The following is a 14,087-nucleotide window of genomic DNA, read 5'->3' as shown; positions in this document are numbered from 1 at the left end:
CTTCAGGGCTGGTAAATGCTTTGAGCTCCTGGGACAGCACTGCCTCCCCTGTGACCAGGGAAGGGAGGAGACACCAGATATTTTATGGGTTCCTCTTATGGGCAAAGCCTCCTGCAAAGGGCTTTATGTATTCCATTTCCTTCTCATCTGGTCTACAGTCCTCAAAGGTCATCTCTACTTCATGAATGATGAAGCTAAATTCAGAGAGGTGATGGGACTGGCCAAGATCACACAGCCCCTAAATGGAGAGCTAACACTCCTGGTCTTGCCAGTGCTTCCCGTCACATTGCGGCGATGGGTGGAAATCCATAAAACCAATTCCCTTGCCCGAGTCTGAACTGCCCTCCACATCCAAGCATCAGGGCTTCAAACCTCAGCTGGGAGCACCTCCACCCGGAAGCCTGCCTGGTTTTTCCTGCCTAGCTCTGGCCCTAATGGTTCTATTTCCTGCCACAGGTACAGACCTGCAGGGGCTTGCAGGGGCCATCCTGGCCAGGCCAGGATTAAAACTGTGTCACAGAAGGGATCATCTCAGAAGGGCCAAACCTCCGGACAATCAAAGCTAATTTTCGGTTGTTTAGAAGGTAGCACATCAATGACTCACAGTTTGGGATCTCATAACCCAGGTGAGGAGCCAGGGGCTGCCAGGAGGTGCCCTTGTTAAAAATCAAAAGGAAACAGGGAACAAAGGTCTTCCTTCTCAGGAGCCCATGACTCACAGAAGCTGGGTGGTCCTGGGCAGGTGGACTGAGCTCTCTGGCCCTCACTTCCCCTAAGTTCCTCTAAAGAGGGGTGAGAGGAACCCAGCATGAAAAGAGTCCTAGGAGGAGTTATAAGCAGGAAACAAATGGGCAGGGCAGGAGGCAGGTGTTTACTGAGCTTTACTCTTGCGTTAAAAAACCTTTCATCCCAAATTACGGGATCCCTCCCACCTGGCCCTCCCCTCCCTACTCCAAGGCAAAACCTCCCCGACTCTATCCTCTGGCCAGGTGGGGTCAGGAATTTGTGTCGGGATTCCTTCCTGTCTGCGGGGGTGAGACCCAGCCTCAGCCAGTTTGCCCTCCTCTCCAGAAGGGAGGCTGTCACTGGACCTCAAAAACAACTCAACTCCTGAAGTCTTGAAGCCGGGTGGTGAAGCTCAGAGCCCTGCATGGCTTTTGTCCTGAGCCTTGGGCACTTGTGCCTTCATGGGCCTTTTCCTCCCTATTAAAAAAAAAAAAGATTCAAAATTAAGTTGTATGACAATGTTGATTTGAAGACAAATATAATCCTGGCTCATTCTTCTGATTTTATAAGATATTAAAACATTTTGGAGGGATGCTATAAGGATCATGGGTGCCAGCACTGCACCTCCTTTGCCTTTGCTCAGTGGATAAGCTGGCCTTTTGGATGGATGGTTAAGCTTTTTGGGCTACCTGGGCCCAAATCCTGGCTCACCACTTACTTAAGCACATGCTTTGATTTTTTTCTCTGTAAAGTGGGGATGATTGATTGTAGTGCTGACATCATGGGACTGTTTGAGAGCTCACTGTGATCTTGCCTGTGAGGGCCTTGGCACAGTGCCTGGTGCGTAGGAAGTGCTCAGGGAGGGCTGGCCTCTTGGTTGCACTGCGCTTTCCATCCATTCCATTATGGGATATCTTCTAATCCCATAATATAGACAGGAAAACCGAGGTCCCAAGTAAGGGAAATAACCTGCCCGTGGCCACGGAATACATGGTGGAACCAGGACCTCAAGGCCACAGACCCAGCAGCTCCCAGGCCCTGCGCGTAGATGGAGTGGATGGTCAAGTTATCCCAGTCACAGATCAGAAGCGTAGAGGGCCGGTGACGGGGAAGTGGCAGGCCAGGCCAGGGGCCTCTCGCTCCAGCTCTGCCTGAGTGGAAACACAGAAGCAGGACAGACCTGGGCCTTGGCACTTCCAGGCGGTGAGACCAAAAGTTCCTCATCCTCTCTGGGCCTCGGCCATTGCATCCATCCAGTAGGGATGAGGAAAGGATACCAAGCACAAAAGCCCAGCACCTCAGTGGAAGCTGGTACAATGATCTTGGATGATGGGAGGGGCCTGAGAAGAGAGGGAGCCACAAAGATGCCCCCACCCCCTCCATGCTGCCTGGAGGCAGAGCCCTCAGGTTCCAGCTGGCCCCTCCCCCCAGGACTCGGCTGAGGTGTCAGACCTAGAAGAATCATTACATCACTGGGCACTCGGGGGTTAATGACGGGGAGTGGACAGGACCTGGGTATTTAACTAATTGGGAGGTGCCTGAGATCAGAGGTGCCCCTGCTGCTTTCTTCTGCTGCCCAGGCTCCTGACCTCTGCTCACCTTCCCCTCCCCCCAGGATGAAACCCCCCCCTGTCCTGACCTTCCTTTGCCTCCTGGGTAAGTGACCCTTGCGACATCCAGCTGTCTTCTGCCCCATCCGGCAACCCCGATCTCCCTGGATGCCCTGAGCCTGGCCCTGCAGAGGGCATGGTGGGTGCCGAATGCTGGATGGTGTCCCCTCCCTGCCTCCAGGGTGATCCTGAGGCCAGCAGTGCCAGGACAGAGGGGAGGAGCATGCCGCCTGGGAGGGTGGGAGCGTGGACAGGGACTAGGGGGCTCCTTCCCCCACCCGAGCTTCTGTTTTCAGCTTCAAGCTACTGAGATATCCAGGACTCAGCCCCACTGCTGAATCAGGAGGAGGAAGCAGAGGGGTTCAGGGAGGTCCACCGAGGTTGCTAGGGTACATATCCCGTGGCATCTGATGGGACGAGGAGACAGTATGCTCCTGAGTGAGTGAGACAGGGGCTAAACCCAGGAAGGGTTGCATCAGTGATATTCTGGGGGGGCCTTCCCTCTCCACAGTGGCCCTGGCCGGTGGGAACCTGGTCCAGTTCGGGGTGATGATTGAGAGGATGACGGGGAAGTCGGCGCTGCAGTACAACAACTACGGCTGCTACTGTGGCATTGGTGGCTCCCACTGGCCGGTGGACCAGACTGACTGGTGAGGAAGGGGCTGGCGGGGGACCTCCCTGGGGGTGGAAGAGCTGGGGAGCACCCTGGGGAGGGGGAGGCTTGGGGGCACCTAGACGTGGGGGCTGACCTCTCCTTCGAGCTCTGTTGTGCCCTGGGCCCCAAGCAGCCAGCCCACCAGCCCCTCCAGGTCAACCTTGACCCTTCCAGGTGCTGCCATGCCCACGACTGCTGCTACGGGCATCTGGAGAAGTTGGGCTGTGAGCCCAAGCTGGAAAAGTATGTCTTCTCTGCCAGCAGTCGCAGCATCTCTTGTGGTAAGTGGACAGCCTTGGCGTGACCCAGACACCCCAGGGAGCAGCTTAGGACAGGAACCCCTCTCGGGGGGACCTTGGGCTAGAGGCATGGTCTTTCCATCACTACGTAATAGTGGAGAGGCCCAAAACCTCACCTGGCACTACGCTAGAGAAGCCCAGGGCCCATCGGTGCCCCACCAGTGCCCACCTAGAGTCCCACCCAGAGTCACCCCCTGGCTCCAGTCCCTGGGGTGAGGAACAGAGTAGCCTGAGCTGAGCCAGGATCAGAGCAGCTGGACTCGAACCCCCTCCTAGGGCCTCAGGAGGGTAAAGGTGAGGTTCCCAGACAGGGTGTGCCAAGGCTTTGATTGAGGATGGCAGGCCTGATTCCCCCACTAGGTCTGTCATTTGCTCATCTGTGCCACGTCCGATGCCCACTGGGACCAAATAGCTTTCCTCTGAGCCCCAGCCCAGGGATGCAGCCTAACCAAGTGAAAGCGTGCAAGGACCCGAGATCAGGGAGAGCCAAGCCTTCCTCCAGCCAGGAACAACCTGGAAGGAAGGCAGAACCTGGTGGGCACAGGGTGCAGTGGGAGGACCCGAGAGGTTAGAGGAGACTCAACTCAGACTGAAGGGAGGGGCAGAGCCAGAACCAGAACCACTGAGGCAGAGCTGGCTCAGTTTCTTCTCCTGCCAGACACCAAATTGGCAAGGCAGCTGTGTCTGGTAGTGAGCTCCCTGTCACTGGGGCTGGGACATGTAAGGCCGGGACAGTCACCTGTCGGAGATGGCACTGAGAAGAGTGAGGGGAGAAGGCAGATGGGTAGAGACAGTTCTGGAGTCTACCTTGCACCTGCCGTGTGACTCAGGGCAAATGACACAACCCCTGGAGAGCCTCTGCTTCCTCACCTGTAAAATGGAGACGATCACACACACTCCCCCAGCTCAGTCCAGTTCGGGACAAGAACACCCCACAAGAGGCTGTCTGACATGGCATTAGGCCCCACCCACCCCTGCATTTTGCTGACACAGCAGCCACGGGCAGAACCTTGATGGCAAATGAAGGCTGACCTTGGGGGGAGGGGGCGGGGAATGAGGCGCTTGGACCCAGCTGTGAGATACAGTCATGGGGATCTAAGGAGCCAGAGCTGCTCTGGGCAGACAGAGGCAGCTGCAGTGAGGAGGGGAGGAGGAGCCTTCTGGGCCCCTGGTGTCTGCTGAGCCGGTGCCAGCCAGCTCTCCAGAGGGCAGGTCGGAGTGAAAGTGTGAGGCCCAGACTGGGCAGGGGCAGAAAACTGGGCTTTGTCGGCTCATGGGGACAGAAGGAGGCCCTGAGCAGGTCCCCAGCGTTGGTGCCAACGGCCTCCCATCAGGCACAGGCCCCTCTGAGGCATACAGATGCCATCTGGATGGAAAGGTCCTCTCATAGAGCTCCTCTCTGCTTGGCAGCACAGGCCGCTGTCAACTGTGCATCACCCCCGGGGTGGGGGGAAGGAGTGGCCTGGAAATCCCCCTGAGCGGGTGGCAGGTGAGGATTAGTGAGCCACGTAGTGTCCCTGGGGGGCAAGAGAGGGCTATGGGCAATCAGGGTGGGCATGGGAGAAGACAGAGGGACAGCTTGGGCAAACTGCCGGCCTCCCCAGTGTCCTGGGACCCGGCGTGCCCCGCCCTTGTCCCTCGCCCACCCCTGAAGCATCCCCCGTGGGCATGGGCTTCCATCAGAATGGGGTTGGGGTTGGGGCTGGGAACATTGACCCAAGGGCAGTCAGAAGCTGTCCCCTCTGTGTCCTGAGACTCCACAATCCCTGATTCACCTTGTCCCATTCAGCTGGCAGAACCGCCTGCCAGCGGCAGACCTGCGAGTGCGACAAGAGGGCTGCCCTCTGCTTTCGCCACAACCTGGGCACCTACAACCGCAAATATGTCCGTTATCCCAAAAAGCTGTGCGCCGGACCCACCCCACCCTGCTAGGGCTGAGTGGGGCTCATTCCTGTGGCCCTCCGAGGTCCTACTTCAGCTCCAGACCTGGGGAACTCAAGCACCAAAGGCCCTCCCTCTGGACAATCCCTTTCCTGCAAACCTCTCCCTCCCCAAGAGCTCGAAGAAATGGCCTGGATGATGGCTGTCCCCTGTCCCCTCCCCCCCCAGACACCCCCTTCTCTGTAGGAAAAGCCCTGCCCCAGGAGCCCCAGAACCTTCAACACCCAGAAGACTCTACCACCCACTCCTGGGATCTCAGTTCCCTCTTCTACATAAGTGAATAATAATTTCCTATCATTCCACTATTCTTTGATTCTCAGAGTCTGTCATTCTAGGATGTAGTCTCCAGTTTCATGCATTCATTTTTTTTTGAACCCCTACCATGTGCCAGCAATGCACTAAACACTGCAGTCCGTGAGAACAGGTCGGACATGGGTGTCCCCTGCTGCAATTCCAGCATTAAGTTCTACGAATTTTCCATGACAGTAAGTTTCTCTGATTCTCTTTTTCTGACACTCTACAATCTTATCCAAGATAGTAATGGCAATCTCTGGAAGGAATATTTCTGGCCATATGGCTTAATGTGAGAAGCATGACAAATACCAACCTAAAAATATTGTCCTCACTGTGTCATCAGGCCTCAGATTCCCCCCCCGACCCCCCTCTGGCAAAGACTTGTGAAGAGTGAAAAACAGTTCCACGTCATCTTAGCCAGAGCCCTGCTCCGTCAGACGGGCGTCTGGGAACCAGAAGGGGGGCGTTCTACACGAGGGAACATCCTCATTCCCAGGCCCTTCCTTTCTTCATGAAGTTGGCATCAGTCACCGACGCTCTGGGATGGCCATGATCACCAGAGCTGCTAGCTGTCATCTTGGAAAGACCCAAGTGCCCAGGACAGGTCAGCTGTGAGGACACAGTGGGAGGAGGAAAGAGTACCACGTCATGGGCCAACTCCAACCTCCTGGCTCTGGAGCCCTGGAGAATTCTATGCCCCCCTGGGGAGGCTTACCAAGAGGAATGAATACAAGGAGGAATGAATCTTGCTCTGGAAGCAAGAAAGCGCAGCAGGTTTTACTTCCAAATATAGACAATACTATCTCCAGTCCCTGTTCTATGCTGATGAAATCGCCCAGGATTGGGATGAGTGTGCTCAAGGACGCAAAGCTCCCACCGATGCCTCAGACGGACAGAGCTCACAGTGGCTATTCACACAGGATCATTCCCTTCACCCTTTTTCAGGAGTGTGTATAGCATTCGGGACTTTGCAGGCAGGAGGGAGAGGGGAGAAAATCAAGGGAAAAGTCATGAACTTCAAAAGGTGAGGGAGTCTGAGCTAGCAAAGGGGGGCAGGTGTGTGCACTTTGCTGTTGTAACTGACTCAAATCCTTGGCAAAGACTCACCAGAAGACTGTTGTGTGGGGGAAGAGTGTGACCATCTTTTGGCAAGAAAAGTGGTCCTGCGGTGCCCCCTGGTGTTCATTTTATTCAGGCTGCTTAGGAAGAAATCTAAATTTGGCTTAAGCCTCAAATTTCCCTTCATGGGGTGAGCAAACTGCGCTTCCTGGCTGATGAAATTGATCCCCTCCATATTTTTAATAATAAATATGCTGAGAGATCATCGAAGAAGGCCTAACAACCACATTTGGATGATGGGGCCATTGCAGAAACAGGTAATGGAGAAAGCAGCAGCTGACTCAGGCAGGATGGAGAGAGGTTGCGTGCCTGGACAGGGTGGATTTAAGGTATCAATGGGTCACATGCCTGGTGGTCTTACAGTCGCGTGACTTTCCAACAAAGTGAAAACTGGAACTTAGTCTGTTGCGGCCCCTGCCCTCCTCGACCCAAACTAATCTGCGAGTATTTGGGCCACAGACTGGCTCTTATCCTTTGGCTTTCCCGGGGCTCAATACATGTTTAATCAGTGAATCAAGGGGCCTGTCTAAATTCTGTTTTCATGTGTGTGTGTGTGTGTGTGTGTGTGTGTGTGTGTGTGTGTGTGTGTGTGTGTGTGTGTCTACAGAATAATCACTTGATTCCCAGTTGCAGACTTGTGAAAAGGACTAAACAAAGGAGGAACCCTGCACTTGAAGTATAGACTTTTGTTCTGCCACTTAGCAGCAGGGATCTTGTTAGAAATGCAGAGGCTTGAACCTGCCCCAGACCTGCAGCATCAGAATCTGTAGGTTAACAAGACCCTCAGGTGATTCATGTGCACACTGAAATCTAAGAAGTGCTGGGCACTTGGACTGATCTGTGAGCCTCAGTCTCTGCATCTGTCCAATGGTTGTGGCAAGGTTTACACAAGTTAGCATGTATAAAAGTGCATAAATAATGCCTAGCACATGTTAAGCATTCGTGTTCTATGAATGAATGAATGAATGAATGATAGTGGTATGAATAAATGATACTCATAACAGTAACAGCTAGCATTTCTTAAGCACTTGGCATGTACCAGGCACTGCTGTGAGGTGCTTTATGTGTATTGATTCACTGAATGCGTGAATGAGGCAAGGGACTACATCAAGGCTGGGGAGAGGACGCTGACATCTAAATGTTTCAGAGCTTGTGTCTCCAATTTCGAGGACAGGCTTTGGGTTGTTTTGCTTTTGTTCCTACTTAGCCCCTATCAAAAGCTATGCTTGAAGTGCTCAGTTCAACAGCTTGCTGAATAGGTGATCTGAAATCATGCCAGAATTCCCAAGTTAACAGAAGAGCCTGAAGAGTCTGCTTCTTTGGGGTTCTTTGCAGCACCACTGCTGGAGAACTGAATGCTTTATTCAAGTTCATTCTTTCCTTCACAGTTCTATAAAAAAATTATGCTTCTGGCCTTTTGCTGGAAGCTGGAGATAGAGACAGACCAGATATGGTCACCTGGCAGACAGACACCACCAATTATTCTACACCAGCAGCAGGTGCTGTGACAAGCTAAGAAGAGAGCCTCAGGACCAATGATCTCAAGCACTGCATCCCTCATCCAGTCTCTAGCCTGCCCACTGATGCCAGCTTCATCTTTCCACAGCCTGATATTCATGTCATTCCTCTGCTCCCAAACCATCAGTGGCTCCCCATTATCCACTAGCTCCTGGTATTCAAGGCTCGGCATCATGCTTTTCCAGCCTCTTTTATCCCGCCCTATTTACCCCTGATCCTCTGCTTTCCTGTCTTCACACCTTTGTGCTAAGATCCACGGGCTTTAAACGTGTCTCAAATATCATCTTTCCCAGGTGGCTTTCCATCTGGAGCAGATTCCGTCCTCTTCTGAACTGCCAAGCAATGTGTTTATACTTATCCCAGTTGAGTTCTTGTATGGGAGAGGCAGACTGCCCTGAGTTCAAATTCTGCTTCTGCTACCAATCTGTGATCTTGGGCTATTTCTTCATGTGTAAAAATGGGAGTAGAACCATCAGCCACACGAGGTGGCCTCAAGGTTTAAATGAGACGGTGTGTTCAGAGTGCCTGGGGCAATGTGGTCCTCTGTCTATGCTAGGTCACCTTCTGTATTTTTGCTTCTCTTTTGCATTCTTCACACAGTAGATGCTAAATAAGCATCTGTTCAGTTGAAGCCATGGGTATGTGACAATTGGAATTATTTTAGGGAAGTGACATCATGCACACGATAAACACTCATTTACTTGAATAGTCTCTTGGCTCACTACCACCTGAGTGCTCATTTCTCTCAAACGAACACGTGTTTGAAAATCATTAACCTTCAGTGCCCCATGCGGCTGCGCCCCCCGATCCGGCTGGAGAGATGGTGCAGCACTTCTCCTGAACGGCAGCAGGCAATAACATTCCCAGGTCAGGATGCACAGGCCGACTCCAGACACTGTAGAAGGCAGTCCAGTGGGACTAAGCACACCTAGCCTCCAGAATTCACCCAACAAGCAGTGTCACTCTCCCAGCAGCAGAAGCCACGTGAGAAGTGTTTGAAGAAGGAAGTTACCAGTTTTTCTCCAAACTATGCATCCTGAATAAACTGTCCAAAGCACCTGCAACATCCCACGGCAAGGTTTGGCTTACATGGGCCTCCAGTCCAAAATGCCTTTTGCCCCTTATTTCTGCATCCTACCCTCTCAGCCCTTGTCCAAATGTCACTTCCTCCACCAAGCCTTCCTTGATTTCTCTGAACTCACAGAACTCTTTTTTTTTTTGAGTTGGAGTCTCACTCTGTTGCTCAGGCTGGAGTGCAGTGGCACACTCAGGGCCACTGCAGCTTCAACCTGCTGGGCTCAGGTAATCCTTCCGTCTCAGCCTTCCGAGTAGCTGGAAATGGTGCTACGACGCCTGGCTTATTTTTTGATTTATTGTAGAGACGAGGTCTTACCAAGTTGCCCAGGCTGGTCTCGAACAGACCTCAGGCAATCCTCTCGCCTTGGCCTCTCGAAGTGCTGGGATTACAGGCTTGAGCCTCCACACCTGGCCACAGCACTCTTATCAGTAGCTCCCTCAGGGAGGCTTGTGTTCTTTTGGTCGTAGTTATTTGTCCACTTTCATTCCTGGACTGGAAGCTTTTTAAAGACAGGGTACGTGACTGTTTCAATTCCCAGAAATAAGGACCCATACATACACAGTAGAGGTTCAGCAAATGTCAGATGGATCTTGGATGGGTGAATACATTGAATAGAATCGGAATAATCTTGTGATACCCAAGTCCCTTTACCATAGGGAAGTTCAGACAAGTTTCTCTAAGAAAGCAGGAAATGTTCCCTTCTGCCAAGCCAGAATATATGAAGTGGTGGGAATGGTCTCAACCCTTTTCAGCCAAAAAAGGTCTACATCTCATCATCACTATGATCCGAGAGTACCCGTTTTGTCCAGAATCTAGCCAAAACCATATTGGAGCCCGTCATTGTAAGAACCGTACTGTACCTCAGCCACACTTACTGTTTATGTGTTTACTGGGGGAAAGGAAGTAGAAGAGAAAGGTCAGAGTTTGTGGTGTTGTCTGGCTGATGGGTAACTCTAAACCCTTGGGTTTCCAGCCAGGCTGTCTCCGCGGCAACCATGAGCAGTTACCAAGAAGGGACGCAGGCACCGCCACGTGTCCCTACCCTGCCTGAAAACAAACTCCCACAAAGGCCCTTACAGGTCACCTAGTCTAACTGCTGCCCAGGAAGGAAGTTGCTCTGACCCCTGGGAAGTGGTCACTTGGTCCCAGCTGAATCCCTGGAATGAAGTTAAGGAGGTCAGGAGTGTTTCCGTACGTAGGCAGCATCTAAATTGGGACATCACTTTGGTGCACACTAGGCTCTTTCTGGAAAAACCTCAGCTGGGTTAATGGGGTCCAGAATCTGGGCCTCAGGGGTCAGGAACTGGACGGCTTGTCTACTCAGAGGTGATTAGTTTTTCCGCTGTGTCCTGAGAAAAGATCACACAAGATCTTTTGAGAGCCCATGGGAGAATTTGCTTACCAGTAGCTACAATATTCTTTTCTTTCATCCAGGAAACCATCTATCTACTAGCCCCTATTGGTATCAAGGTACTAGGGAGCCAATTCAGAAGGCTGCTTGTCGAGTACAAAATTAAGAACAATAGGAATCTCAAGACCAAAATCAAGAGGACACAGTGAGGTCTGGTGAGTCCACCCCAGTGACCTTTTGACTGGTCAGTGCCTTCATGTGGACAGGGCCTCTGCTGGACACACTGAGAGATTCTCTTCCCTCTGGCTTCCTGTAGACCCCTTCTAGGAGAATCTGTGCCCCAGACACTGCTATCCACATGTGTCTGGGTCACAGCTTCCTGCTGGAATAGGGGCAAACTAACCCTTGGAGTTCTAAAGGAAACCCAAGATGGCAGCTTACAACTGCTCCATATTTAAACAATTTCAAAAGACCAGAGAAGGCCGGTCAGGTACTGATAAACACACAACTTGAAGCTTTGTTTTTAAACTAGAATTTATTGGTATACAAAACTCCATTTCATAGATAAAGTGGCACATCTTTGCAGCTTCTATTGCACCAAGTATTGAAGATTAAAAACACAAAAAAAAGAAAACATTTGGTTTTGAAAACACTGCAAATAGCCGAGTACAGTACTTTGGTAAATAAAAAATAAAATGGTTCAGATGTACACAATCTGTAGGAAGACACCTGGGGAAGGAACTATGGACATCAGACAATGGTCACATTTCTCACCATCGAGCTCCATAGATAAGGCAAGACTTGCTAAGTCTATGGATCATGACCCCACAGAGGTCTTAAGTGTCTCCAGACTGAAGCTAGAACAAGTATAGTGCAATTAGAAAGAAGAGAAGGCCCCCGCTCCAGACACACCTGCCCTCCCCTCGCAACGGCTGACGCACGCCAACACTTCTACATCAGCAAGGGCCAGGCAGGTGTGAGTCTTGCTCCTGGCTCTTTTCTCTTTTCCTCTGAGCTTAGCGCTGGTGAAGGATGTTGAAGGGAGGCTGGGCAGGCTAAGGGCCCTCCTGCCACGGATCATGAACCGCAGGAGTGGGGAAATGTGGGGAGCCTCTCACCAGCGCTGGTTGAGGGAACTGCCAGGGGATGTGACCACCAACTGAGGTCTGTGAGCTCAACTGATTGTCATGGACGGATGGCAACAGGGACCTGCTGGACACTGATATGTGAACGATTAGAGCCAGACCACCCAGGTTTGGTCCAGTGATCATCACCTGCCATGAGGACTAGCAGTGAGCAGAAGCAGCCCTGTGTCACAGGATGCCCTGATTAAAGTAATCTCTATGCAAAACAGATCCTGTACACTGGTACCCACCCTTTCTTAAGTAATTCTGCAAGGATATGAAATATTTTCAGGGAGTTGCAAAGTAGTGCCAACAGGACAGTTCAAGAGAGACACCCTAGAGAGCAATCGCTTGGAAGACAGAATTAAGGGCCTAAGGTTTGAAGGGCATTTCACCTTGAGACAGAACAGGGCTGGACAGTCCACAAGGCACAGCCCTTCCTTGAAGCCCCGGCCTCAGTGGCACATGGTGAGTTACACACCATGCACACACCAGGTGACTGGTGTACCACATCATCTCCATGTTCCAAAAATGATCGATTTTCCCCTTTCCCCTATGTGATGGCAGATTTGTTATAACTTAAATACGCCATCTAGATCTTCAATTCAACAATGTCAGCAGAACATACAAGTTACTTTAGAGCCACAAAAACACACCTTGTAAAAAGTGGCATTACTAAATCGCCTCAGAACAACTGTCAAAGGCCCCAGAGTTTTAGCAACACCTGTTCTGAAAGCTGAGATTAATGAAACTGAATAACGAGAATGGCAAACAAAAACCACATCAGACCCCAAGTCTGATGATCAGAGATGTTCTTAGATAGCAGGACAAGTTGGATGTAGCTAGACAGAGCCTTGAGGTAAAAACGTGAAGAGCTATTCGTCTACCTAACCAGAGCTGCAGAGGGTCACTGGCGACACACTAAGATCAGGAAGCTCCATTCTCTTCCCTTACAAAGACCCTCTGGTCAGGGTGACTGTCAGGCAACTCTGATTAGGAACCCAAGTTTCCTTAAACCGACTGGATATTTCATGGAGGTAAACTGACGGCATTCTATGTTGACCCAGTAAAACCCAGGCAGAGACTAGAGAGTTTCTCAGAATGAGAGAATTTGCACATTGACTACAGGGACTCACTATGAGTACGGTTCAGTGCCAGAGTCCATCTGATACTATTTACATAGTATGTGAGCAACTCCTTCTCTGACTTAACATGGCCCTCCTCCCAACCCCCCAACAATCATATCATTTCACATTGAAGAAGCTCCCTGGGGAAGCAGGGCAGGGCATGACAAATCACTCATAGGAAGGAGCCCTCCAAGCCCAGCTTCAGCTGCCTGCCCCACAAAAGAGATTCCATTTCACAAGCCCTCAAAATCAAGATGGCATTGGAAGTATTTTCAGAGCTTATAAAAGAAACCACGGACAACTTCAACTCACTTAAAATTCTTCTTTCTGCCACAATTTCTCAACCATACTTTGCTCCTGAAAGTGTATGTTCATATTATTGAAAAACTAAATGTACATATACATTCTACCTTTCTAATATCTCATGGTGGCAACTATATTATTTAGAAGTTGTGATGCTATGTTGTTTTAATACAACTACCTCTTTAGTTCAAAGTTGTTGCCACTAAAATTTTATTTATTTTGACCTTTAAAAAAACTTTAAAATCCATAAAACCTTTATATACAGTTTATGAGACCAGTAAGCAGCTGTGTACCACTGCTCCTCATCTTCTCCTGGCCACACTTCAAGCTATCAAGACAATTCCATGGAACATCAATCTCTACCAGCCAAGATGTATTACAGAGGTTAAGATAGATTCCATCCCTAATACAGGTTTCACACGAGTAACTGTACTAGGGCAACAGTTGCCGACAATAGTCATTCCAGGCCTAACCACGTTGGGCCTCCATTTGGGCTGCCAAGGAAGTAATTTTCAAGTACCCACCAAGGCAAGTAAGCATATGGATTCCATCTACCTCACACTTCAGTGAGACAGAGGCAGTGAAATCTAAATTCAAACTCTTAGCTAAAAAATATCACTGAAGTTGGAAGCATGTACTCCATTTGTAATAATTAACACACGAAACACAGCCCAATTGTAACTGGAAAGCTGTGAAATGGCAATAAATGAAAATTACCAAAGCCCTTTGATTAGTTTTTAAAACCACTGTTATTATACCCTAGAAAGGCTGAAGTCTATTATCAGAATTAGGTAATGTATACATAAATGTTCCCAATATTCTTTAATAACTTTTTAGCAGCTTCTAAAACTTCTAAAATCCAATAGGGCCTAAGGCCATCTTCACTAACCAAGTAAATAAAGCAATTCTACTATTTCTGACACTGAGACTCTCCTGAGGTGA

At 50.4% G+C, this 14,087-nt stretch overlaps 1 protein-coding gene across 1 annotated transcript; it reads left to right on the top strand.

Annotated features, from left to right (window-relative positions):
• Positions 1-2,342: 2,342 nt before the first annotated feature.
• PLA2G2E (phospholipase A2 group IIE) lies at positions 2,343-5,222 on the top strand. The gene is made up of 4 exons (XM_008070736.1): positions 2,343-2,382; positions 2,848-2,986; positions 3,166-3,272; positions 5,080-5,222. Exons 1-4 carry the CDS (start codon positions 2,343-2,345, stop codon positions 5,220-5,222), a joined length of 429 nt encoding a protein of 142 aa, XP_008068927.1.
• Positions 5,223-14,087: the final 8,865 nt, after the last annotated feature.

This window comes from Carlito syrichta, unplaced genomic scaffold (assembly GCF_000164805.1).
Source record: "Carlito syrichta isolate Samal-C Ts95f unplaced genomic scaffold, Tarsius_syrichta-2.0.1 Scaffold313991, whole genome shotgun sequence".
NCBI lineage: Eukaryota > Metazoa > Chordata > Mammalia > Primates > Tarsiidae > Carlito > Carlito syrichta.
This window is presented reverse-complemented; position numbering and strand designations above follow the sequence as displayed.

Bases quoted from the DNA above. Each gene is read 5' to 3' on its own strand.
- PLA2G2E (XM_008070736.1), top strand. From the start codon at position 2,343: ATGAAACCCCCCCCTGTCCTGACCTTCCTTTGCCTCCTGG. The intron at 2,987-3,165 runs GTGAGGAAGGGG...TGACCCTTCCAG, and splicing joins CCGGTGGACCAGACTGACTG to GTGCTGCCATGCCCACGACT. The intron at 3,273-5,079 runs GTAAGTGGACAG...TGTCCCATTCAG, and splicing joins CAGTCGCAGCATCTCTTGTG to CTGGCAGAACCGCCTGCCAG.